The sequence below is a fragment of the Lampetra planeri genome, chromosome 6 (genome assembly GCF_965212315.1).
Source record: "Lampetra planeri chromosome 6, kcLamPlan1.2.h2, whole genome shotgun sequence".
In the NCBI taxonomy this organism is placed as follows: domain Eukaryota; kingdom Metazoa; phylum Chordata; class Hyperoartia; order Petromyzontiformes; family Petromyzontidae; genus Lampetra; species Lampetra planeri.
Genome location: NC_136112.1, coordinates 15,891,361 through 15,916,752, shown reverse-complemented (window position 1 = coordinate 15,916,752; position 25,392 = coordinate 15,891,361). Strand labels below are relative to the sequence as shown.

The 25,392-nt window shown below is 47.4% G+C and overlaps 1 protein-coding gene across 1 annotated transcript in view; it reads right to left on the bottom strand.

Annotated features, from left to right (window-relative positions):
* Positions 1-8,823: 8,823 nt before the first annotated feature.
* The window catches only part of LOC144719610 (voltage-dependent N-type calcium channel subunit alpha-1B-like), a 156,980-nt gene continuing 140,411 nt past the window's right edge, over positions 8,824-25,392 (bottom strand). Inside the window, exon 51 of the mRNA XM_078595691.1 lies at positions 8,824-24,478. Within this exon, the coding sequence (XP_078451817.1) occupies positions 23,990-24,478 (489 nt within the window). The 3' untranslated portion in view covers positions 8,824-23,989. The remainder of the gene's footprint in view (positions 24,479-25,392) is intronic.

Below are 25,392 nucleotides of genomic sequence, written 5' to 3'. Positions count from 1 at the left end.
TATTCTCACTCATGCCTCATGCGTTTACTCATTCCTCCCTCATTCGGTTATTCTTTTTTCAAATTAATTAAATCCTCACACTCTCATTCTTCCACGATTTACGTACGAATGTTCTCATTTGTGCACGCTATGTTCTGGCAAGCAGCAGCAACACATTTGATTTTGCAATGCACATGAGCGCTTCAAATTACAGGTGTTATATTTACCACTCCACATACCATCATTGTGAAAGAATTTTGCAACGCTTTTAAGGTAACATTGATCTAATTCCTCGCTCATTCAATCACTCAATCTTATCATTCATTTTCACCGCACACAATCACCGGGCTTCATGATGCTCCCCTCTGTACAGGGACGGCCGTTGCTAGACGCCTGTTACTAAGCTGACCGTTGGTCCTCGCAGCAAGCAAAGAAAAACATTTGATCATTTATATATGCGCATAAGGGGCCGTCTATAAATGACGTCACGCGATTTTGGACAGTTTTTGACCCCCCCCCCCCTTCGTCTCACGGCGTCAGAAAAAGTCAGAACCCCCCCCCTCAAATATGACGTCACAAAGCTCTGCCCCCGCCCCCCCAAAAATAAAACATGCTTCAAATCGCTTTAAACTATTGTCATTTTAGAGTGTATTTAATGTGGCGCTGCACTTTGATGTTGTAGGAAAAAACATGTATTTAAAAGTCTATTCAATTAAGTAGAACGTGTTGTCTATATTTATTTAAAGTTGCACATTTTGATGTGACGTCACATTTCTCAAACCCCCCTCTCGTCACACATCGTCGCAAATGTCTGACCCCCCCCCCCCCGCCCAGGTGCGTGATGTAATTTATGGACGGCCCCTAAGCATGTTAGAATTGCGAGAGTTTTACATGTGTGTAAGGACAGTACGGGGTGATGTAGGGACAGTACAGTTCCCCGTGGCCATGGTTACTAATTAACGTAACGGAACAGACAGGGTCACGTTAGGGTAATGTGGGACCTAGGTGGTCGCTAGCGTGAGGGGAGGCACGGGACCTAACGGTAATAAATTGTAATAAGGGCAGACAGACAGGGTCAAGTGCGGTGAGAGAGGGTTCGGGAATAGGGGCGTGGCCGGGTCATGAGGGGGATAAAAGTCGGCGTGAACCGGAGCTCTGGGCTGCTGTTGTGGGGGAACTGCCGTAGCCGTCGTCACCTTGGAGCGGGTCGTCTTCGTCATCCTGTATTCTTGGAAGGCTAGAGTTATGTTGTCTCAGAATAGAGTTACTTAAGTTACCCAAGTGTATAAAGTCACTCGCGGTTGCTCGTTACGTTATCAGTGAGTCGGCGGACTTTATTCATAATAAATATACATAGAGCTGAACAAGACGGTGTTTCTGAGAGCTACAATACACGTGCAGTCCACGTAAGCACGTGTTTCATTGTTGCGCCCGTAACTTGGCAAGGAAAGCTTGTGGATAAACGAAGCAACTCTTTTTTTTGCTTGCATGTCTACAGACGGGCTTGCGATCAATACCACACCAGTCCGCGTAGCTTGAAACATGTGGATTTGTATAAGGTGTGTGAAAAGTGGCACATAGACGAATTGCAGACAATGGAAGAATTATATATATATATGGATGATGGTTAGTGTTTATTATAATTTGTCCTGTATTTATGTACCGTACGTAGCCAACTGTGCTAATCGGAGGTCCTGAGATCCGCAAAAAACTATTTAGCGATTCGCCTGTGGATTGCTATCCACGTTTGGCCACCACTGCAGAGACAACCACAGAGGCATTCCCTCTGCACAGAAACGCAAAACATAAACAAACTCTCCCTCTCTCTACACACACACTTCTAAATCGTTTATGTCCACAATTACAAACATGTGCGTTCCAGTGCACAAATCAAACCGATGCGTTTCAGTTTCGAGTGAGCCTTCCAAACGTTTGCCCTTGAACGGGAGCAGCAGTCCGACGCTACGAGTCAGCTGGCACCGCACAGGTGCCCGACCTCCGTCTCACTCCGACGGGGACGAGGAAGGGGGCTACCGGCACCGCAGCGAAGTGCACGGTGGCGAGTTTGGCAGGAGAGAGTAAACGTGGTCTCTGCGTCGTCGCCTTATACCCCCTCTCTCTCCCGCACCGCTGATTGTGTGCATTCCAGCCTTGTCCACATTTCGGGACGTGTAATATCTCCCCCTCTGGTATCCTCTCCACAGCAACCACGTCGGGCATTTCCCCATACCTTTGCCTACTATGAATGTATGTTGGACTTCTTTAGCACCATACGTAGCCAACGCGCTAATCGGAGGTGCGGAGGAAGGACAACAAACTAAACACAAAAAGCAGTTCTAAGGAAATTAGTTTCCAATCTAGATTTGAAAGTGCATAGCTCCAGTGGCTTCCTGATATCGGAAGGAAGAGCTTTCCAGACGGCCGCAGAAGCTCATCTGCAAGTGCGCGATGCAGTGACTGTCTTTGATAACTGGCTAGCCCAGGGGTCGGCAACCTACGGCTCCGGAGCCGCATGCGGCTCTTTACGGGCTGCTTCTTGACGATATGTACGTATGTACAGTATATGTACTCAGATGCATTGCGGCTCTTGAAATACTGAATTTTGTACCGAATTGGAAAGAAATGGCTCTTCTTGTTATTTTGGTTGCCGACCCCTGGGCTAGCCAAAAGCCGCTGCGGCGAGGATGACCGGAGCTCACGACTACGAACGGGTAGATTTGTGAACCGCCTATTGCCGATTGAGGATTAACTCTCAATAATAATTTAGCTTTGTCTGCTCGAGTATCCGCACTGACTGCATCATGGTTCATAACTCATAGTTGAACTTTAACGTGACTCAGATTTCTCCTGGAGGTGGCCTCGTGTGGGGTTCACCTTTGTCTTCCTCACTCACAGTGTTCCTCCTCCCTTACCTGGAAAGCCATGGCAAGGTCGCTCGCTCAGTCGTCAGGATATAAACATCCAGGTGAAGGGGTTTGGGGGTGAGGATCAGCTAAAGTGTGGACTATTCCCATGTATGGAGTCAGTGTGTGCGTGTGTCAATTCACGGTTAATATCAGTGACACTTATTTGAACCGATCCTGGGCCTCACCTAGGTCTACTCAGCCTCAAATGAGTACCTGGTGCAGTGTAAATATTTACACTAGGGAGACAAAGGCGGCTGGGCGTGGTGCGGGGCACCCATCCCCTGGTGTGCCGGTCTTCATAGGTACTCGCAAATAGCACTTGCACCAAGTCTGTTAAGGCTATACGGGGGGTATTTGTCTTGTTTCTTTTTCGTCAGCCTGTCTTCTGACTTGAACGACCCACCCAGCAGTCCTTCACGTTGTTGGCACAAGAAGGCCCCCTGGGAATGCGGTCCCAAGTCTCATAGCACCCTGGGGCACTGCGAGGAAGCTGCTATGGGGCCGTGGCACCACATATCCGTATTTATTGTTCTCATCCCGAATTACGGAATGGTTTCTTATCATCGGCGATTTTGTCACAGTCGCGTAGACAAGTTGATCCTATGCACAGGTTATCTGTACACTTTTGATCACATGGCACCGAAACATATTTTCGTCACCAATAATAAAAAAAACAGGCTCACAGACGCATCATGTGGGCAGTGAATGGTGATTAAATGGCCATTCACAAGCTTATGAAAATACATTAAACACCAATCAGGGAGTCGTTGCGAATAGGCACAGGTTGAATCTAGGGAGTCGTGCTCATGCAAACAGTTATCCTCCCACCCTACAAAAGCCGCTTAATTTATGAAAATTATTAACGCTGTAGGCCGGTCAAAAGATAAAATGGATGGATCTTGCTAAAGCATTTATGATGGGAAAGGTCATAGCAAACAATGGCGGCATAAAAGCAGCAAGAGTTTATCATTGGTAAATAAACAATTATCCTTTTACAGCAACGGTGGAATCATAACGCTTGCGTAACGGGCCCCAAATCAGAATATTTCTTCATCCTGAAAAAAATCCGATGAGCTCTCAAGCTCTTTTTACACACATTTCCAGAGTGGCTAAGGAATGATGAGCAGGGAGTTGTGTTCTGGAGAGTAGATCGGCTGCAGTTTGCTGTTGAGGGGAAAAGGTGCGCCCGGATTAGATGGCAGAGGAGACACCGTGGCGCCAATCACGAAGAGCGGCGCGCACGCAAGGGGAATGACTTAAGACAGGGGCGTCCAAACGTTTTGCAAAGAGGGCCAAATTTGATAAAGTGAAGATGCCCGGGTGCCAATAGTTCCTTCTGACATTTTTTAAACCACAAAAGTAACATGAAAATACACACTGTTATAAAACCATTTTCATTGTCACAATTACCTTTATTTTTCAAATGACAATGTAACCAAATATAAGCCATTCAGGCAGACGTGAACAACTCTAAAAACACAATTCTGCCTTTCATTCAGTCTGATAACATTGAACAAACTGTATAGAATACCTTAAATTTCCACGAGTTAAATATATTTGCCTCATGAACATTTTAAACAGGAGTTATAACTAATGCAAAGTGGTCTGTTATCATTAAACTTAAAAACAAGTGAATTTTGTCCTTGTCTTTTACAAGATCTTTCAGAAAGCAATAGTTTGTGTCACATCTACAGGTACATAACATCAACAGTTATAACCAAATCTTATTCAAGAGTTTAATAAAACAAGTGCCATAAGTCCAAGTGCATTAGTGTGCTTTAGGCTTTACACTGTTAATAGTGACAGATGTTACCGTTCAAAACACTCAATTTCAGATTGATCAAGGAACAGATAACTTGCTGACACTAATGAGAAGGGAGATCTAGATTTCAGCAAAGAGACCAGGTCTGGCTCGAGGGCAGTGGTTGAGATGCGTAAAATGTCACGCAAGTGGGAGTCACTCTTCCTTGACCTCAATCGGTTCTTGTTAAAGTTCATGATTGATAATGTTTGCTCACACAAATATGTGGAGCCGGATAAGCTCGGCATTTTCTTAGTGAATGACCACATTTCTGGAAACCTGCTTTTGTCCAGCTGCCGGTAAAAGTCAACAAGAGAACACTGCTGGTGTTTTGTTTTCCGCGGCACTCATCGTCACACTGCAGCTCAATGAGCTCCAGCCGCAGCTGTGGAGGAGCATCATCAGGGTCCACGGAGAAGGGAGAAGAGAAAAGCAACATGTCCTTTTCGATAACTGCAAAGTCCCGAAAGCGTTTGTTAAATTCCACTGAAAGAGATGCGATAGCTGTTGCATAACTCTTCATTTGCGCACCGATGTTGTCCTGTGGGGAACTGTCAATGACCTCTTTCAAAGCTGGAAAGTGCGCGGTGCAGGGCTCTGTTTGGGACAAGTGTCTTTGGAAAAGTTGCAGTTTGGTTCCAAAGGCCTTGATGTGAGCGAATAGCTGGCTTAACACTGCATCTTTTCCTTGAAGATTAACATTCAGCGCATTCAGATGCTTCGTTATGTCAACCAAAAAAGCCAGATTTTCCAGCCATACAGGATCGGACAGTTCTTCCATTGGTTGTCCCTTCTCACCCAAAAAATGTCCAATTTCCTCTTTGAGAGAGAAAAATCGCTGCAGAGTGGACCCCCGACTTAGCCACCTCACATCGTTGTGATATATTACGTCACCGTATTCAGCCTGGATGTCACGCAAGAACTGCTGAAACTGTCGGTGGTATAGAGCTTTAGAGCGAATAGAATTGATTGTCTTTGCCACTGGTTTCATAACATCGTCAAATTTGAGATGTTTGGCGCAGACAGCCTGCTGGTGAATGATACAGTGAAGTTTAATAGCGTTACCTGCTTCTTCGCTGACTTTATTGCAGATCAGTGTGGACAATCCACTTCGCTCACCAGCCATGGCTGGCGCACCATCGGTAATGATCCCAGAAACGTTACTCCATGGTAGTTTCATATCATCAACAGCTTCACAAACAGAAACGAATACATCTGTTCCTCTGGTTTGCCCTTTAAGGCTTTTGAGGTCAAGCAGCTCCTCTGTCACATTCATGTTGTCATCAACTCCTCTTTAAAAAATAAGTAGTTGTGCAGTGTCAGATGTATCGGTGCTTTCATCGCAGGCTAATGAGAAATAATCAAAAGCCACTCCCCTTGTCCCCCAGTTGTCGCTGAATATCTGACGATATGTCCTCAACTTTCCGTGCCACAGTGTTGCGTGCCAGGCAAACATTAATAAAGTCTTGCTTCTTCTCAGGGCAAATGTTCTCCACCATTTTCATGACACAGTCTTTGATAAACGCACCTTCAGTAAAAGGTTTGCCATGTTTAGCTATTAACATGGTCACTTCGTAACTGGCTTTGATGATGTTTTCCTTTGACTCACAGGCCCGCGTGAAGAATCGCTGTTGTGATGCCAGAGCAGCTTAGAGTTGCTTCACTTTTTCAGCGCGGTCACTCCCTGTTAGCTTGTCGTATGTTGTAGCATGTTTAGTCTCGTAGTGTCTCTTTACGTTGAAATCCTTAAACAAGGCAACCGTCTCTTTACAAATTAGACAAACACAATTGCCTCGATTTTCAGTGAAGAAGTATTGTAATTCCCACCGCTCCTGAAAGCGGCGGCCCTCACTGTCAACTTTTCTCTTTTTTTTTGCAGTCGCCATGGCAGAAATGATTCGAGAAGGGTTCGCGGCACGGATGCAGAGCCAGATAGAATTAGAATGGTGCTGCCACCGTGTGGTGAAAGGAGGAATTACATCTTTAAAGTTTTATGATTTATTTATTCTGACATAGCTAGCGAGCCGTAAACAACACGTAATGAGACCGAAGCTGCGGGCCGTATGAAATCCGACCGCGGGCCGTGATTGGCCCGCGGGCCGGACTTTGGACATGCCTGACTTAAGAGAACCTTCGGGAGCAGTGTTCCTCACGAATTTTCAGAGGTGGGCCACTTTCGCCGATCAGACACCAGCAATGTGAGGGCCCGCCACAAGAGGGGGGGGGGGGTTGTTTTCACATTCGTGTATTGTCGGGGGCCCGCACGTCAGGGGCCTCACTAAAGGGCAGCAGGGGGCGCCAGTGACCCGCGGGCCCTGCAGCGAAGAACACTGATCTAGAAGGCCAGAACGTGTAGCACAGAGGGCGTTCCTTGGCCACGGACTGGCCAACTGTGTAAAATCGGAACAGGATGGGTGGCTTGAGGGCAAAATAAACGTTTAAAAAAGAGAGGAAGGAGCGCGACTGGGCTTCTGATAAATGTTGGCTGCGACTGCCCTTGGCCCAGTGCACCCACGAAAGCATTTGGAGGAAATTCGGTCGGCGCATTGGGGTTGGTTCTCAAAAGGCTTCCCTATAGGAGGCGATAGCGGAGGCAGACTCCCACAAAACGGTAACAAAATTCAACTATTCCTGCCAAGGTACACTCTGTTCAGGTCAAACCTGGACAGGTGACAGTTGTAGTCCAGGGAGGCCTGCTATGTTTTTAGCCCAGCCGCAGCACCTCTGACATTTTCTTTGACATTGTGTAAAGTCAAACTGAAAGATGTGAATGTATGTATGTAGAACGTCTTTCGCAGCATACGTAGCAAACCGTGCTAATCAGAGGTGCGGGGGGATGGACCAACACACTTAACACAAAAAGCAGTTCTAAAGAAATTAAACATTACCATACACCTAAAAAAACCTGTCTAAATCAATCCAGAAATAAAACTACCAAGCCTGTATATGATATGGTGAAATGGTCTCTTAAATGTCAAGTGGCTTAATATAGTGTGGCTATTACACTTACAACCATTCAACTTCTGAATTGTTTTGGCAAATTTCCTCTGGCTTGCGTGTGGAAATGTTTTACTGCAACAGATAAAAAAAAAACATTGTGCTGAAATCCTGTACTTAAATTATCACCCAACCATAGCTAATATAAAAGTTTACCACTTTACATAACACTGTGGAATTGTTTGCTTATTTCAAATCACAATTCACCAATCTTTGGAAATTTCTGTTGTAAACATTTGTGCCAATGTGCCAATTCTGCACAGCAGGCCTAGCAAGGCTGCCAAGGAACAGCAGTACCTGCCCAAGCTCTCAATGCGTGTGTAAAGACAGTGTGTGGGCAAGCTCCAGGAAGGTTCGGGAACTCGCCAGAGGGTTCAAGATCAAAGGCGGGGCCAAGGAGGAAGGGGGGCCACGCCGTGGATAAAAAGGGGTTGTGGAGGAGGCTTGGGGCTTGTTTGGTTGGGGTTCGGGCCGTCGTCGCTGTCTTCACCTCGTTACTGTCTCCACGTCGCCGCGGTCTTAAGTGAAGTTCAAGTTTCAATAGAGAAACCCTCAACAGTCCGTGTCCGAAGTCACTACACATGCCTCAAGGTGCGTTATTTATCCTGCTCTAAGCACGGGCCTCTGCTGACGGCAATGATTACCTCGAGAGAAGATGATAGGTTTCCTGATGTAACGATCGGTGTGAGTAAATGAATGCAGTAATACCCCGATTTACGTCTCTACCCTTGACATCGTTTCGCAAATACGTCGTCGCCACTTTAGTGTTAACACCGCTGCTGCCAGATTTGCGTCGCCTCAACCCCACACTGACGTCGCTGACAGTCTTAATTTTATAACTTTCGTGACTGCAGGAATTATTATTATTCTATTATTTAATTTAATTTATTATTTTATCTTTAGACGTGACTTAACCGAAAGAACCAAATAATAAGTCGCTGACAGCAGCGTCCGTCCCTTCTCGTTATCCGTCGCCTCTCAGCCTTCGCCTCCACCACCACCTACTACCCTGGACATCGCTTTGACGTCGTTTCGATATTCGTCGTCGCACCTTTCACGAACGCAACCTCCGATGTACATTCACAAATCGTGGTCGTACACATTGACAATATTACTTAAAAAATACACAATTACAGACGGTAATATTGTATTTTGTTTATTGTTTCTCATAAGAAGTCTAACATACATGCGATTTTCAATCCATGCATATAAAAAAAAAATCGGTACTTTGAATTGTAATATTTTTCAAAGCATCTAAAAATCGTGAAATGAATTGATTAAAATTTACTTTTTTGTTGCAGCAAAATGAGAAAATTTTCACACGAGGGCGCGGGCGTCCGAGCCGACACCGCCACGCGGCTGCCGCTGTTGAAAATTCGTACCAAATATCGCTGCAGGTGTAAACTTTGACCAATCCTTTCGGTGACTAAATAAGGACGTACAAAAAGAACGCGGAAGGAAAGAAACAAGTTGGCTAGCGTTTGAACCACGGGGCGTACCGACGTGAACGCGACCTGTACGCACGCACGGGCACGCGCGCGCATGTTCACGGGGATCCGCTGGCCAGCTTGTGTCTCCCTTCTTCCATTTACAGATATCTTGTGATTTAACAAATTATAAAACAACAGCAAAATGTGTCTCGTGCACTTACAAAAATGTATCCTTCCCCCTCCCCCCTCCCAAAACCCAGTTTTTTTTAAAAGATATATTCATAAAACAAGCTGGAAAAGCCAGTCTCAGTTTGGGCCTTAATGTTCGGAGAAACTAACGCTTGGTTACAGTCGGTATAAAAAAGCACGTAAAAAATGGCAAAACTCTGAAGTGCCCTGAAGCACGCATTTCAATGAAGCCGCGGGGGGCGGGGGGGCGGGGGGGCTACGCTAAGGATCCCAACTGAAGCACAGGCGAGGGACCCCCCACCCACCATTGTCGCCAAGATTTGTTTTGAGCGACAGTGCGGGCAGCGCTCGTGTGACGAAATCGCCGGGGCGATGCGTGCCACCCAGTTCACGAGAGGTCCCAAGGCGTTCTGTGCCAACACCAACGTGTCCGCTCTCTCTCTCTCGCTTAAAAACAAATGCCGTTGCACTTTACGAAAACCTCGTCCAAAAGACATTAAATTTTTTTGTATATATGTTCAAAAAACAATCGGTCCAAATTTTCTCCGCGACCCGAATCTACAAGGAATGATGAAATTGTGGTGAGAATATTTTGCGCTTCAATTAGTCTTAAATAGGGTTTACATCAAGTGGCGGTAGTTAAGATTCATAATGTAGAAAAATAATAACCGTGCAATTGTACATCTCAATTAAAAACAGCGGGACAGCCTCCGGCCAATGATGCTCACCAATGAGCCAACTTCGACAGTAAATTATTCTCGGTCTTGAAACGATGTATATTTCACATTACGTGTAGCCACCCAGTCACCCCGATGGAGAATACTCATAGGGCAATGTGTAATGCCCCTTACAGAGTGGTTCGCCGAATGGCATTCTCATAGAGCCAGGCCTAAGAATTACGTGTTTGATAAACATTCCGTGTTTCTCCAACAAACTATGCATGGCTGTAAACGCGTCCCTCTCCCGTAACAAGGGTTTGCGTATTCATCCGAGGGACACAACAGAGTCCATTTTTAAATCGACGGAGGTAATTCAACTCTTTTAATAATTCCCACTCAAATGGTACTTCGCAGTCTTGAAATCGACTGCATTTGCAAAAAAAACTAATCATTGTTATGTTAACAACAATGTTATTTCAGAGGAATGTGTATATCTTAATATTCATGCCTAGCCAATGAAGACGGGCTTGATAAGTGAGGATCATTTAGGATGAATGATGACCGATGAAGATGACAACACTGCTGTTGGTGCAACGACTGACGATCCGCAAAACCTCCACCACAACAGCCCAAATCAACCCCGATCCTGCGGTGATCCACCAACCCTTGCCCCGAAAGCGCACACTCCACCAGTCACCCATTCAAGGCCGAGTTGACCTAGGGGAGGCTCCAGAACAGGCAGCACTGATTTACGTGGATAGTCGATAAGGGTACGTGGTGAAGAACTGTGTTTTCGTGCGATTTTTTGTATACGCGTGTACGTTGGACGGCGTATGCGAGTGGATCCCGTATGAATGCGCGTGGGTGTTTGCGTGGGTAATGTGAGGAGTGCGATGGTTCGTGCACCGCGCTACGAAGCCGCCAACTTGAATTTAATCACCGGCCCTGCTATTCACCGGTGGCGAGTGATTTCAGAGCTGCTTCCGAGCCTCTCCTAGGTCGACTCAGCGTTAAATAGGAATCTGCACGGTGTTTGCACGGAGCATACAATCCATCCCCGAGGAGGCATGAGCTGGTGGATCACGTTAAGATGGCCGGGTGACAGCAGCAGAGCACGTGGATTCCTGCATCCATCTGTGAGGATGTTTGAGTCTTAGCCCCCCCCCCCCTAAACCTGTATTCTTCTGGGTACTACCTAAAAATCTTTAAAAATGAGTCTTAGAACTCATTGCAGTGAGGCCTTCCCAGGATCGCTATGACATCCTCCATATCATGTCCATCATCGTCCTACATTTAAAATGAATTGAGACCCTGTTAACATGATGTTAACATGATGTTCACATGATGTTAACATGATGTGAACATGATGTTAACATGATGTTAACATCTCTTGCGTGGCAGGAATGGTGTGACGACACCCTATGGGAGGAAATACTGACATTTATACAATACACGTGTGTGTGTGTGTGAGATATACCCCTGTAAGCAGCGTAAACAAAATAAGTGCACACAATCAGTGCAAATACAAACTGTGCAAACGTGACACTAAGAAAATTGTATAAATATAACATAAATTAATACTCTTAAATATGAACAGTTTGACAAAAAATATAACTCTCACAATAAATATCCACACGGCAATCAATGGAAGCCGACGGTAACTGCAGCATCGGGGTTCGTGGCCTCACATTCACGAATGCGCAAACCCCTTGGAGAGCGGAGAACAAAGCGGAGATGTAATCAAACATCTCGGGGATGTGCCGTGTAATTGTTCTCCAACACACAGCCGGTGTGCTGCTGTACTTGTCACGAATTGGCCACGGTCTGTTTACGCGACAAACCTTGGCTGTGTCGGGTGGTGGCGGGTTTAACGACACATTTTTATTTCAACCATCTAACCGAAAAAAACACCTCTATTATGGACGTCTCGGGCTGTTGTGGAAGTCGTCCGCCCACAAGCCCGGTTTCTTTGTAACCCAAGTTCCCTGGAGCAGGGAGCCACAGCTTGAATGGAGGTTAAACTGACGGGCGTCTAAACGGTATCGGGGTCCTAACAGTGGGGGAGGTTTAGCCTGTCCAGAGATTGTGTGCAACAGGAGATCAGCAGTTTAACACGCAGTCGTAGCAGGAGGCTTTCGCGACCAACATTGTCCATAATAGAGGTGTTTTTTGGGGTTAGATCCTTAAATGTGTCGTTGAACCCGCCACCACCTGACACGGCCAATCAGTAAGGTTCGTCACGTAAACAGAACGTGCCAATTAGTTACTAGTGCAGCACACCGGTGTGTTTGAAAGTAAACCCACTACTACATTTACAATTCCAGTACTGTGACGTTTCGTCGGTAATTACAACCAGCCTCATGAGGCGACAGCCAGAATTATTAAGGCCATAAGCCCGGTGCGAGTTGTGATGAAGCAAGAGGGAGCTGCGATGTGAACAGTGGTAATTTTAGACGTCGCCATGAGCAATGCTACCTCATAAAATGGAGACAATTAAATGATGTCGTCTTCAACGGGGACCTGCAGGGCATTTATTCTCAATAACAATCACCAGTTTACACGATGGCGCTGGCACCAGAAGGAAAATGGGCAGACGTTTCTACGTAAGAACTTCTTTCGCACCGTACGTAGCCAACCGTGCTAAATCGGAGGAACAAACTAAACAGAAAAAAGCAGTTTCAAAAGAAACGCGCTTTCAATCTGGATTTCAATTTGTGGCGTCACAGCCTTCAACGTTCTCTTCAGAGCACGCAACTTTTGATGTCCCGACCGAAAAGAACGCGCGGCTCTGGGAAGTCCCTCTGCAGTGCCATCCAATCACTGTGTGTAGTAGTAGTGTGTGTAGTAAACTGTCTCGGTGTGAGACGCGCCAAGCCGCGAGGCTTCCTGGCACTGCTGCTGCTGATGAGCGGGCAAAGTGGAAGCCAGTAAAGCGCTCCGATATGCTCCCTTTTGTACTCGTTCAGGCGAAGAGCCCATGAGATGCTAGAATTGTAATCTCTTAATCCTTTAAATTTGGCCACATTTAAACTTGCAAGTGGCAGGGTGGCGCAGTGGTAATACTCGCCGCGCTTCACAGTAATAAGTGCCAGAGTTTGATTTCCAACATGGGTGGCTTTGTGTGTGGAGTTTGTTTTCTCTCCCTGTTCTGCATGGGGTTTCTCCCACAATAATACACAATGTTACTGGTATCGGCCAATTATCCTAATGTTGAGAAAGTGTTTTAATCCTGGATGAAATAGTTGAGTGGCGCCGTGGTAAAAACATCAATGCGAAAACTGGAGATGTGCTTCCAATATTAATAAATAAACACAAAAATAAAGACAAGATAGGATTTTCGGACGGTATCTAAGAAAAGTGTTTCGGGTTATTCCAAAAAGCCAAGTGACTAATATTACATCACCTGTGCTGTTTTCCTGCCAACATATTCTGCCGAGTGGCGTCCAGTGATGTCACTTATGTGAGCACAAATCCACATCATGCAAACTATCCAAAAATGTTCGTCAAAATAAAATAAATCTCACGCGTTTAAATCTGAAACTCACTCCTTAGGTAGACTAGCCCATGGTAAATCCCAATTACCCACATCAGAAGTGGTAGCTCCCATTTTACTTTGTTTGACATTTAGATTATTTAATAACTCATGGATTTTCTCTTAAGCTCAAATTAATAATCTAAAAACAGTTCTACATTGTTATTCTTGGAAATGTTTGTTACAAGTCATGTGGTTAAACCGAACAAATGTTGCTCCAGTTAATCCGAAATCCACGTGATCGCCTCTACAGTACAGTAGTTGCCATATATTTACAACAGTGGGCGGAGTTTGAGTGATTGAGTGGCGTGGCTCTGCTGTTGTCAACTTAGTGGGCGTAGTCTTCTGCTGGAAGGCAGCAGGAAAGAGTTATCACTGAGCATGCACATCGACTGATCGATCATTAGTATTCGTTTTAAATCGATAAGAATCATTAAATAAACTAAATGTTCCTAACTTAAACATAACTTATACTTGGCTTTTGGCATAGAAATCCGCAGAAAATGGATATGTTGGGATTATCCGTGATTTTTAATTATCTGCGGCCGTCCTCCCCGTCATTGGCATAGATAATCGAGAGACTACTGGACTCTTAAACGCGTGACGTTGATTCTAAATGTGGAGAGAAAACCCGGAGGACCCAGAGAAAAATCCACGCGACCACGGGGAGAGAGCTACTGCAAACTCCCACGGTGACATTGCCGCCTTGCCCAAGTTTGCATTTATTTTTGAAAAATCGTCCGGAATTCATCTACTTTTGTGATTTGTATCTGTAAACGTCATTTATTTATAATTTAATTGTTTACCTTTCATATACTTTGCACTCCTATCGGGGTTTGCATTGTTTGTCGTTGTAACTTTCTGACCCCCGTGCCCCTACGACTGGACATCTGTGAAAAAGCTTCATAGCTCATCGGATTTCTCACCTCGACGTAAAACTCCTGATTCTGGTAGGACTTAGATAATCTGCAGCAAGTTGATCGTGATTTATGTTCACCCGTCCGCTAGAATCCTGCACAGACAACGCGCCTGGACACAGACAACACGCCTGGACACGAGGACAATTATCAGACAAGAGCACGTGACAGAGCACGTGCCAAACCGCGTGAAACACACGACACAGCGCGCACGCGGGTGCGAGAACAACGGATCCACGGCCACACGTCACAGACGTCCGCTCGCGCACAAATAACACGAAACGCAGTGCGTAGCCGATCTCGCACGCAGACCGTTTGCTGTCGATGGGCGTTCACGCGTAACTGCTTTAAACATTTGTACTGGACTGCATTATGTTCGCTTTTCCAACGACACGAGCTATCTCACCAACCGAGTTGGGGGGGGGGGGGAATGTTGGCTCATTAGAATCAAAGCTAGCTGCAGCCTTGTAAAATGCAAACGCACATGCATGCACGGTATATATACAATCACGTACAAAGATAAAAGCTAAATTCTAAATTCAAAGTGATATACCCATAAATATAAATACACATGTATAAACATAAGCATAAGAGCCTACGGTGTGTGTCTATGCCAGCACTCCAGGCAGAGACGACGTAGCAGCAGCACGACCCTCAATGCGTCGCTGCAGCGCTGGACTGTAATTGCGCTGGAAACAGGATCAAATGAATCCGCGACAGAATGATTGATAAATTATGTTCACGTTTTAGGCCCATATATGGAGTCATCGGGCGTGGCTTTGCCTGTATAAGGAACGGGAATCGACGTATTTTTTACGATCCAATGCTCGATTCAACGGGAATCGACCAATTGTTAAGGATACAAAGCTCGATCCATGCTTGATCCATGCTCGAACACATAGCTGTGATATCTAGAATATATTTTTAAATCGTTAAAATGATTCCTGTCACGCGAGTTCTGGATTTAAAGAGACGGTGTGGATCGAAAATGCCCATACTAGGCCGCCCCATGGCGTTGATTGGATTTCTTCACATTAACATAATGTATCATTTATTCGATCGTAGATTCATTTTCTGTTACACAGCGCTCCTCAGATTCGTGAGAATTCCTCCCACGTTGTATACAAAACGCTCCTCATACATTGCCTGAAAACATCTCACGCTACAAAAACCCAATGCAGCAGGACCCTCCTGGAAAATTAGTCATCGGACTCGGTGTGACCTTCCTGGATAAATAAACAGTTACTATTACTATTAAAAAATTGTACGATGAAAATGTGAAATGCGAGTGGTGTAATTCCACATTCCTCCTATTACAATGGGTCGGTGTCTCCGAGTGAGGACCACAGCGTGCGATGGGTGTCCATGCCACTGATCACTTCACCACCGATTGGCTCCACAGTGGGAAACAGACGACAGCAGTGGGAATTTAACCAGACGAGTGTGTTGAACTTCTTTCACACCGTACGTAGCCAACCGTGGCGAATGGGTAGGGACTGCAATGAGCGTACTGCTTACAAAAAAACTCCCAAAATGGAACTCATGACACGTTCTTCATTACCAGTGTGTCAAAAAGTGTTACTATTTTTTTTTTATATTTTACACATTCGGGATGATTTAAAAAAAAATGTGCTCAAGTCGTGACAGTTTCTGCGCGACAGCTCTTGGCAAAGGTTTACATAGAGGCAAATTTTTATCACGGCTCATGCTTTTGGGTGTCTGATGTTAAGCGACTCCCAGGCAACTCGGCTTTTTATTCAAGAGCAGCACTAACCCCAAGTGCGTAAAGGAAGAGAAATCCCATCATCCAGACTCGTGTTCTCGTGCCAACCGCATTGATTTCACCCACGGGACGGCAGCTCCCCTCACCCCTCTCGCACCGCTCCGCTGTGGAATCGTCTCTTCTCCACCACAGCTCTCTCATAATGACCTTCCGCTCAACTCAAGAAACGCGTGAACTATTACCTACCGAGAACTTGATCCTAGTGCTGTTGGTTTCTGGATGCTTGATGCGTAGGGGCCGTTTGTTGACTGTGCTCAATAACCATGATTTTTTTTTTTAAAGACCAAAAACAACCTGAAGATTGGGAGGGCCGTGGCGTGGTGCTGGGCTGGCCGCATTTGAGGAGGTGACTTCCTCATCACTCACCCGCATGTGACGAGGAGTTTGGGATGCGGGCAGACAGGCAGCACCACCTGTGCAGTCGACGACTGATCACGCGAGAAGCCTTTGCACGAGCATCGCCACCCCCTGCTCTCGCGCCAAACACACCGACTGCCCGTCTCTCTCTTACTCGTGTGCCAGGCCGTTGAAACGACATTCATAAGAAGTCCCTTACAACGCGAAACGCTCGTTACAATAAATAAATAAAGTCTACCGTACATTGACTCAGAGGAAAAATCATCAGGATGCCACCGACAAACTACGAGCGCAAGATCAGGAACGATGCAGTGATGCCTGAGAAGAAGCAACACATGTCCTCGTTAAACGGCCCATCGGTTGTACTACTGGCTTATCCAGCTTGTGTCATCAGAAGTCGGCTGCACCCCCGAGATGCCGCGTGATCACGGAGACGCCACGTGGACCGAAGCACTCACAAATCTGCCTGTTTGCCTGATGATGCTGGTTGTAATTACTGGCGAAACGTCGTACTCAGATTATGTTGTGGATTTGCTCTCCAACACACCGGTGTGCTGTGCTAGTAACGAATTGGCACGTTCTGTTTACATGACAACCCTTACTAGTTGGCTGTGTCGGGTGGTGGCGGGTTTAACGACACATTTATATTCATGCGATATAACCCCAAAAAACCTATATTATGGATATTGGTCGCGAAAGCCTACGTGTTCGTGGGATTGGAATGAAATAACTTTTACCACATCCTATATTTGGTTGTCGTGCTTAGGCCAGTCATTCAATTGTAAATGATGGGACGATCACGGTAAATTATGTTTCTCTATGTCAACAAAACGCTCTGGAATTCATGGGTTATTATGTAAATGTGGATGTGCCGGCACGACGCCGGATATTCGTCCTGCCGCAGCCCACCGTGCTCACTGCCAGTTCACCTCTGGCCGTTCTAAACGTTCCGGTGATACAACACGTGTCTGGTGTTCTGAGCAGTGCCGATACGGCGTACCGTCATATACCGGCCCATTTACACCACTATGCACAAGCATTGGAAGTCTGAACTGGCGGGAAGAAATTCAGCCGAGTGGATGTTACACGGGAACGTACGCAAACGTTGAACTCGCTAACACCATCCGCAAGCAGATACTCGGTGCCCTCAGGAGGTTACACTCACGACTGGAACGGATGCCCTGTACTCCTTGGCATCGTGCTGCAGGCCCGATGTCCACCACAGTGCAAGGCTGCCACCGTCTCCACAGAGCGAACCCAGACATCACAAAATGTGCAGTCACTAAAGTTGAACACAATGGTGGTAATAAATGTCTGCACCGCGAACAGAGATGCCGTGGCCAGGACAGTCTGGGTCAGTCCGGGTCATGGCATCCGGGCTCAGGGACACACCGGGGACAGGTGACAACCCTACTAACCACGGCGCCGTCTACACCAGGCTGCACGGCAGATGCTTGCTCCCGTAGGTGTTCGAATCGAAGCAGCTCAACTTCGGTACAGCTGCGTGCTGCTGTTCAGTGGAGGTTGCCATCCTGTGGTCATGAATCTGAAGTTAAACATTTTTGTTACAATGTGCAAGTAAAAATCTATAATTTGAGACACTCAATGTCGAAACCGGTCCAGAGTTTGCTTAGAGTGTTAAACGTATGGTGCAGAAAATATTATTCTGTCCCAGAAGGTCGTGAGGTTGGTGGGATGTGGAAAAAAAAACTTTTATTTTTGATGTGGAGGGAAAGATATCTGATGGGAGGTGTATTGTCCACGTATTGATTTAGAATCACTGTCATTGATTTTTATTCCAGTTTCCAAATTATTTATGCATTCCTGTATTACAACTCAGATTTATTTTTTTATATGAAAAAAATCAATTCTGTTCAAGGATAACCACTCGTTGAGAAGGCATGCACATTGCCTCTTGAGGCAGAGTAACTCACTCTGTGTCGGACAAGAACTACGAAATGAAAGCAATTGGCAAATATTGATTTGTGATCAGGGGGAATGTGACGAGCCTGCAAAAGTGTGCAGTGCGTCGAGCGAAAAATATGCGACGTGAACTCATCTGAAACGGAATGATAAGACGAATTCAACTCCCGGTTCAAGTGTGCTAAATAAGCACAATTGAAAATTGTTCGCGTTTTATGTACGAAAATCTCAGCTGCGATCACGATTGTGGATCGGATGGGCTGCGTGAACGCGGGGTCAGCGGCGCTCCGCTCCCTCCTCGTTCAGCTGCGATCGCCGTGTCCGCAGCCCATTGCGGCAGGAACGGCGATCACCAAGCAGACAATACACAGCCTCCTCCTTCCCATACCTGTGCCTCCACATACAAAATAAATGTTTCGCATCCCATCGGCCGCACGGCCTTCTGGGAGTGCAACACATCCACAGCATTTGTTGAACACAAAGCAACACTCAGCACCGGTTATACGACATTCAGTGACTCATCATCAGCTAGGCTTGCTTGAATCAACGCTGTTAAAACTGCCGAATGTTTGTCGGTAAAGTCTCTGAGATATGGGTCCCAGTTCGACGCAAAACGATATAATACACGGTTATTTTGCGTTATCTATTTAACAGGATGGTTTTACATCCGGTTAACAATTTTTTTTAATGCAAACTCGGGCTCATTTGGCACACAGCTCCCTTAGCTGCAATGTGTGTGAAGGCGGCGTTGTGACGTCGAGGACACAGAGCAACGGCCGTGCAGTCTGGTTAACACTCGTTCACTTACCCTGATAAGTCGTTCAACATACATACGTAGCATGTTCACAACGTGTCGTAATTACACAGTCTGTTCTCCTACAGCGCGTGTAGTCTTCACAACGCAAATTGAATGTACCGTGACGATGACTGTATTAGGGAAGACATTTGATATGACGCGGATGCAAATTGGAGCTAACGCGATTGAGTGAACACAATGACGTCGTGCGAGCAGCAATAAGCGGCTGCCTCAGGGTAGCGTCACACAAGGCGGGATGCTGCTGGATGCTTCTAGATGCTACCCACGTGACTCACTCTTTGTTCAGCCTGCGTACGTAACTCGCGTGTTATCGCGGACTGTGCTTTACCCTATAACATACATTATTTATTATAACGCGACTTTTCCGTGAAGCGGCATTCTTCAGGAACGCAACTACCGCGTTGTAGGAGGACAGACTGGACGTATTTTATGGCGTGCTCTTATATAACATCCCCACAAATGAGTCCCGAGTAAACAAAAAAAACGCAACTATAACCAACATAAAATACTGAACTTAAAATACCAGGATACCCCCTCTACGGCAGTGGTGTTCAAATGGAAGGGTATGTGTCCCCAATGGATTCAGGACTAGGTGAGAGTGAGTCAGATCACGTTTTTCCTTAACTGAAGAGTTCAACGTATGGAAACGACCAAACACACGTGGAAGCGGAGGCAGGGCTGGGCTGCCGCGGAGAAAATGTGAAGAGCAGTGCCTCTGGACTCGAGCGGAGGTAAGCGCGCGTGTGAAGCGATCGCCATCGCTGCCACCGCATGCTAAAGCGGGCAACACAGCGGCTGAAACGCACCGTTCACGCTGCAGGGAGAAGCGGTGGAGCTTGTGTAATCGATTTTCTCGTTTACTGGAGTGAATGGAACAGTTTGAAAGGCCAATCGAGTCTGCACTGCCACGCACAAATGTATGCGTACCAGGGACTGTACACTCATATTTCTGTGCGTTAATCAAAAGCAGGTCTAGAATTCCCCTAGATTTTGGATTATTCACAAGGGAAGTGACATCACAAACATGACGTCACTTCTATATGGCATCGACCGATGTGGCTTTTGTGAGCCCAAAGTCACAACAGTGTACAACATGTTAATGTTGATTTGAAGCTTTCGTGACTGCAGCAATCCATACTCTTAGGTTATTTCGGTAAAGTCACGTAGTTAGAAAAATAAAATTTAAAAAATAATATATCACGACGTTTCGATCGCAACACAAGCGGTCGTCCTCAGGCGGGAAAAAATAATCCAGCAGTAGAACTGCATGAACCAGCGAGAGAGCTGTTACAACAAGAGGTTAATTAGTGGCGATGGGCAAGCAAGCGGGGTGGGTCTGAGCTGGAAAGGAATTTCATCCCCGAACACAAGCATGTCAGTTGTGTTAATGGGGGAGATTAGGGAGAGAGATTAGCATGAAATGAACTTCCGTCGCCGCATAAGAGTATCGTCGCATATGCGCACCACAGCTGTGTTCATGGGAGATTAGCACTATGTTGATGGGAGAGAATAGGCAGCGAGATTAGGGGGATTAGCAAGTTAATGTCATGTCTATGTGTACCTACGTGACTTTACCGAAAGAACCAAAGAGTAAAAACATGTTAATGATCTGAACAAATCAGAAATTTTGCTTAAAATCCTAAATTTTTCTTCTGCAAACTCCTAATGTGCACGAGTTGCTGCCAGCTATCTCAGTCTGCACTACATCACTGAAGGCGGCCAAACAGACCACCAGCTTGCCTGCAGTCTATGCCTAATTGCCCGTTAAACTGCAGTGGCAAAGTTCATTCGTGAGACGCTTGTGAGCCATGGCTTTAATCAATCTATAAACAACCCACCCTCAGAAGCGGTGCTTTAATTGCAGCGGCGGCGTCGCACCCAATTCCCGCAGCAAGTACAACAACCGGGCCGCCCAGAGGTCGCAACGAACCTTTGGGCTGGAGGTCAGAGGCAGAATTCCACGTCGGCTGGAGGTCAGAGGCAGAATTCCACGTGGGCCGCCGTCTTATCCATTCATTAGCAACCAAAAAGGAAACAGCCCCGTTGTGGAACCCTCTTTTGTGTGAGGTCCCGGGTAAAATTGCCTCTTCCCCCTCCCCCCACCACCTTTGGGCTAGCCCTGAAAACCACAATCGTTGACTGCGCAAACAGCAGCAGTATCACTGTGACGTCACCAACGAAATGAATTGCCCAGGGGCCGTTCCCCATTCGAGAGAACACCACTGCATTGCGCTAAAGGGTGCAGCAGACTCTCTACCCCTTATTTGCTATTTCGTAAACATAGTTTTGTCGACTCATTGTGCTTCATAGTTCACTTCCTCGTCAGCGTCAAAGTAAATGTCCTCTGGGATTGTACGTCACAACGCCGTGAAGGTGAAGCCAGGAACGTGGGTCTGGCCTTCGCTTGCGAAGTAGGGCCTCCGTCGTGTGTTCAGTGGCGAGCGCCGTGCGTGCGTGCGTGCGAAGTGTACGCGCCTCTCCCACTTTCTTAACTTTGGCATTTTAAATCAGATCGACACTAAATTTGGTTTGATATCAACATCGTTGACACACAGGTGGAGTTTTAAGGCCGTAATGATCGAGTCAGAAAAGTAACGGTGCGGAAATGATCAGGTGGGGAAGTGGAAGGTGTGCCGTGTGTGGGCGGTGTGGGTGGAGGCGGGGGTGTGCAACAATCCACCACGACACGGACGCCACCAGGTGCAGGAGGAGCTGTTCTCCACAGTGAATCTACCGTGTTTTCACTTCACCATGAACACAGCGGTCGGGGAATGACAATGAACTCTTCTAACTGTGCTCGGGGAACACAAGTGGCGGGAATCGTGACGCTCGTTTTAACGCCTCTAAGTTGTCTGTGCGTTGTGTCCTCTGGAATGATTGTGTGTTCTTCGGAATGTACCAGACTAGGATATACTTGGATCCACCCTAACCCCACAGCTTCCAGTAACTCCTCGAGCTAACGCGGCAAAAAACCCATCGTGACGTCGTTTGGTGCTAACCCGCGAGTTTCATCGCTTTCATTCCTTCGTCTGTAGCCCGACGGAATTCCCCCACAACTTGGACTCGTGCATCCAGTGACTCTTCAGAACACAGCTTACAGCTGACCTGTCGGCAAAAATCCCCATCGCTACTTGGATTACAGAAACCTAACAGCAGGTATTCACAGTGACGAAATCCATATGCACCACAACTTTCAACTGTATGCAAAGCCCTGAGAAACTGGCACGCAGTGCATGTACAACGCACGGTAATTAGAAAACAACACACTTACGTCCGTCAGTTTTCAGGCTGTGAGCATAGCTGCACTTCGGTTGACATTTTCTACTTTTGCGCGTCCGAGCGCTCATTATTCGCGCACTTTAGGCAGCGCAGAAGCAGAGACCGAATGCCACTGTGATAACGCAAAAGCCCCGTCCCTTCCCAAGTGATATTCCCATCAATCAGAACAGGGTCTGCACAGAGAGAGAAAGAGACATAAACACACATTTCCCACGCTTTTAGATCTCCCTTCTCTCTCTCTACATGCATACGAATTGGGTGATTATTAAAAGCACACGTGGTTGCATTTTAGTGCAATGACCACTGGAAGGCCAACTTGAGCCCTATGCCTTGTGGAGGGGAGTTCACCAAGAATGTGCCAACATCCAGGGGCTTTCTGAAGAGGTGCTAATGTGTGCCACGTGCCTCGCAAAAAGCGGTTGGCCATTGGGGTGAGGAGTGGCGGCTAACGCAAGCGCCGAGTAGACCCGCGATGCAGTGAAACCAACCGTATGGCTCTCAGGGGACATCCCGTCACGTTGGAAAGCTTTAGTTGTTGTTGTTGCTGTTTTGCTCCTGCAGTCATGTCACATGACATAAGCCACACTTGGAAAACGAGCGTTTGCGTTGGCGAGCGCGCTCACTGTGAAATCCGTGTGCGGGACAACTTGGCGCGCGAGCAGTTCTGCGTCGCCGGGGCCGTCGAGGGAGGGGGGGCGGGGGATGGACGAACGGCCGTCGCCGCGCCTATCCGCGGCGCGCCGTCGATTTAGTGGTTATAGTGCAACATGCATTGCGCCGCACTCTCGTCGGTTTCTCACCAGCGAGGTCCTGAACGCGCCGGGCCACAGCCGCTTTCGTCAGGGATGGCTTTGCAGGCGCGTCTCTTGCCACGCGTTTTGTTTACGGAGACGACGGTTCCAGAGCGGCGGGGAGGACGGCGCATCGTGAGCGAGATCGCCGTGCCTCAGGCTTCAGGGAGGCTCTTTGAGCGTCGCTAGGACAGCGTTTTTAGTACCGGTGGAAAAAGAAAACGATGGACGCGATGAAGGATTTCACAGCCGCCATTGCCGTCGGCTGTTACAAATATTACTTCAATTTCATAACTTAATCTTATGGGAGGCCAATATGTCTTGAAATTTTAACACTGTAAAAAAGAGCTCCGCATTACGATATAGAAAATGGCTTTGTGCTACAATTTGGATCTGAGAATGTGTGCCTGAGGAGGACGGAGTTCAGATTGAGAATTAAACTATGGCTACAATTTAGAGATATGGTTAGTGACCACGAGGCCACGGTAGGATTAGGCCCGTTTTCTTGTTGTTGTTGAAGAATCCAGGTTACTGTTTACAGGCACGGGCTGCGAAACAAACCTCTGCGTCGACAGCGGTGGGGGTGGGGGGGGGACATGGCTATATGGCTTTTGGAGTCGGGCTCAGCGCTAGCCGTATCTCTCGTGGCTCTCCGCATCGCTGTAGTTGCAGCTCAGCTGGGATTCCGACACGTAGCGCCGGCTCGTGAGCCCGGAGCGGTCGGAGGGTGCGCGCTCCTGGTGCGACACGGCCGACACCATGGAGCCGTCCTCCTGCGCCGAGGAGACCGGCGTGACGGCCGCGCTGCTACCGCCGCGCGGGGACGCCGAGTTCGTGTGGGACGTGGTGATCCTGGCCGGCGGGGAAACGTGGTTGTGCCGCTTCCGCGCCGCCGCGCATTGCCCGCCGCGGGCGGCGGTGGCGGCGGGGCCCGCGCGCGTGCGGTGCGCCCTGAGCGGCGCGCCGTGCGCGTGCTGCGAGCCCGGCGAGGGCGCGTCGTGCCCGCTGTGCGTGTACGTGAGCGTGGGCCGCGGCGTGGCCGGCGTGCGCGGCAACTGCCGCCGGGACCGGTGCGGGGTGCTGCCCCCCGACGTGGACGGGGCGGGGCCCGGGCTCATCTGCGGGAGTGGCGACGCCACGGACGGGGGGCGGGGGGCGGGGTGGTGGGACGGGGGGAAGGGGGTGGGACGGGGGGGGGGGGGACAGGGCAGGGGGGAGTGGGGGGAACGGGGGTGTACGGGACAGATGGAGGATTGTGTTAAGGGAGCAGGTTTCAAAGGTCAAAGGTGAAGGTCAACAGGTGAATAGGAGGAATTCAAGATAGAGGTCAGGTTGTCATCATGGCCAAAGCCGTTGATGCCACCTCTTGGGATTATGGGGAACCAAATGAACGAAGAGCAGGCGAAAGGGGCTGAGGGAATTACAGTTGCAGGTGAGGTCACTCCCCTTGCACTTACCGAGGTAAAGTCAGAGTTGGAATGGGTAGAGGAAACAGGGGAACACAGTGCAGGGACACAAATCCAGTTGATGTTCATGTTTTTCGGCATCAGTATTGCGAGGAGTTAAACGTCTACATCCAGCATCTTCGGACGATTTGCCAGAATAGTGAAGCCATCCACACAATTGCGGAGCCAGGATTTTCAGGTAGAGGGGGCAACCCCCCCAGCAATGAACAATGATTGGATTTGTTAGTAAGTAAGGACTTATCCTTTGCTTTTTATTCATTCAATATTTAATTATTACTGGCCAAGACTAATTAGAGAATCCATCGAAATTGAGAAAAATACAAATAATTTTAACCGCTCTGATAGCTACAGACTTAGCGCAGCTTGGAAGCATATTATTAAGTAATACACAACACGTATTATAATTTCTTATAAAGGAATCACATACTAATTAACTGATTACTAATCTATTATATACATACAATACCTCTGCCTCTGATCTCAAAATCTGATGGGGTTCAACAATGATGACGTCATCCTGCACTATTTAAGACCGGAAGCACGTGGATGGCTTCACTCTTCTCGCA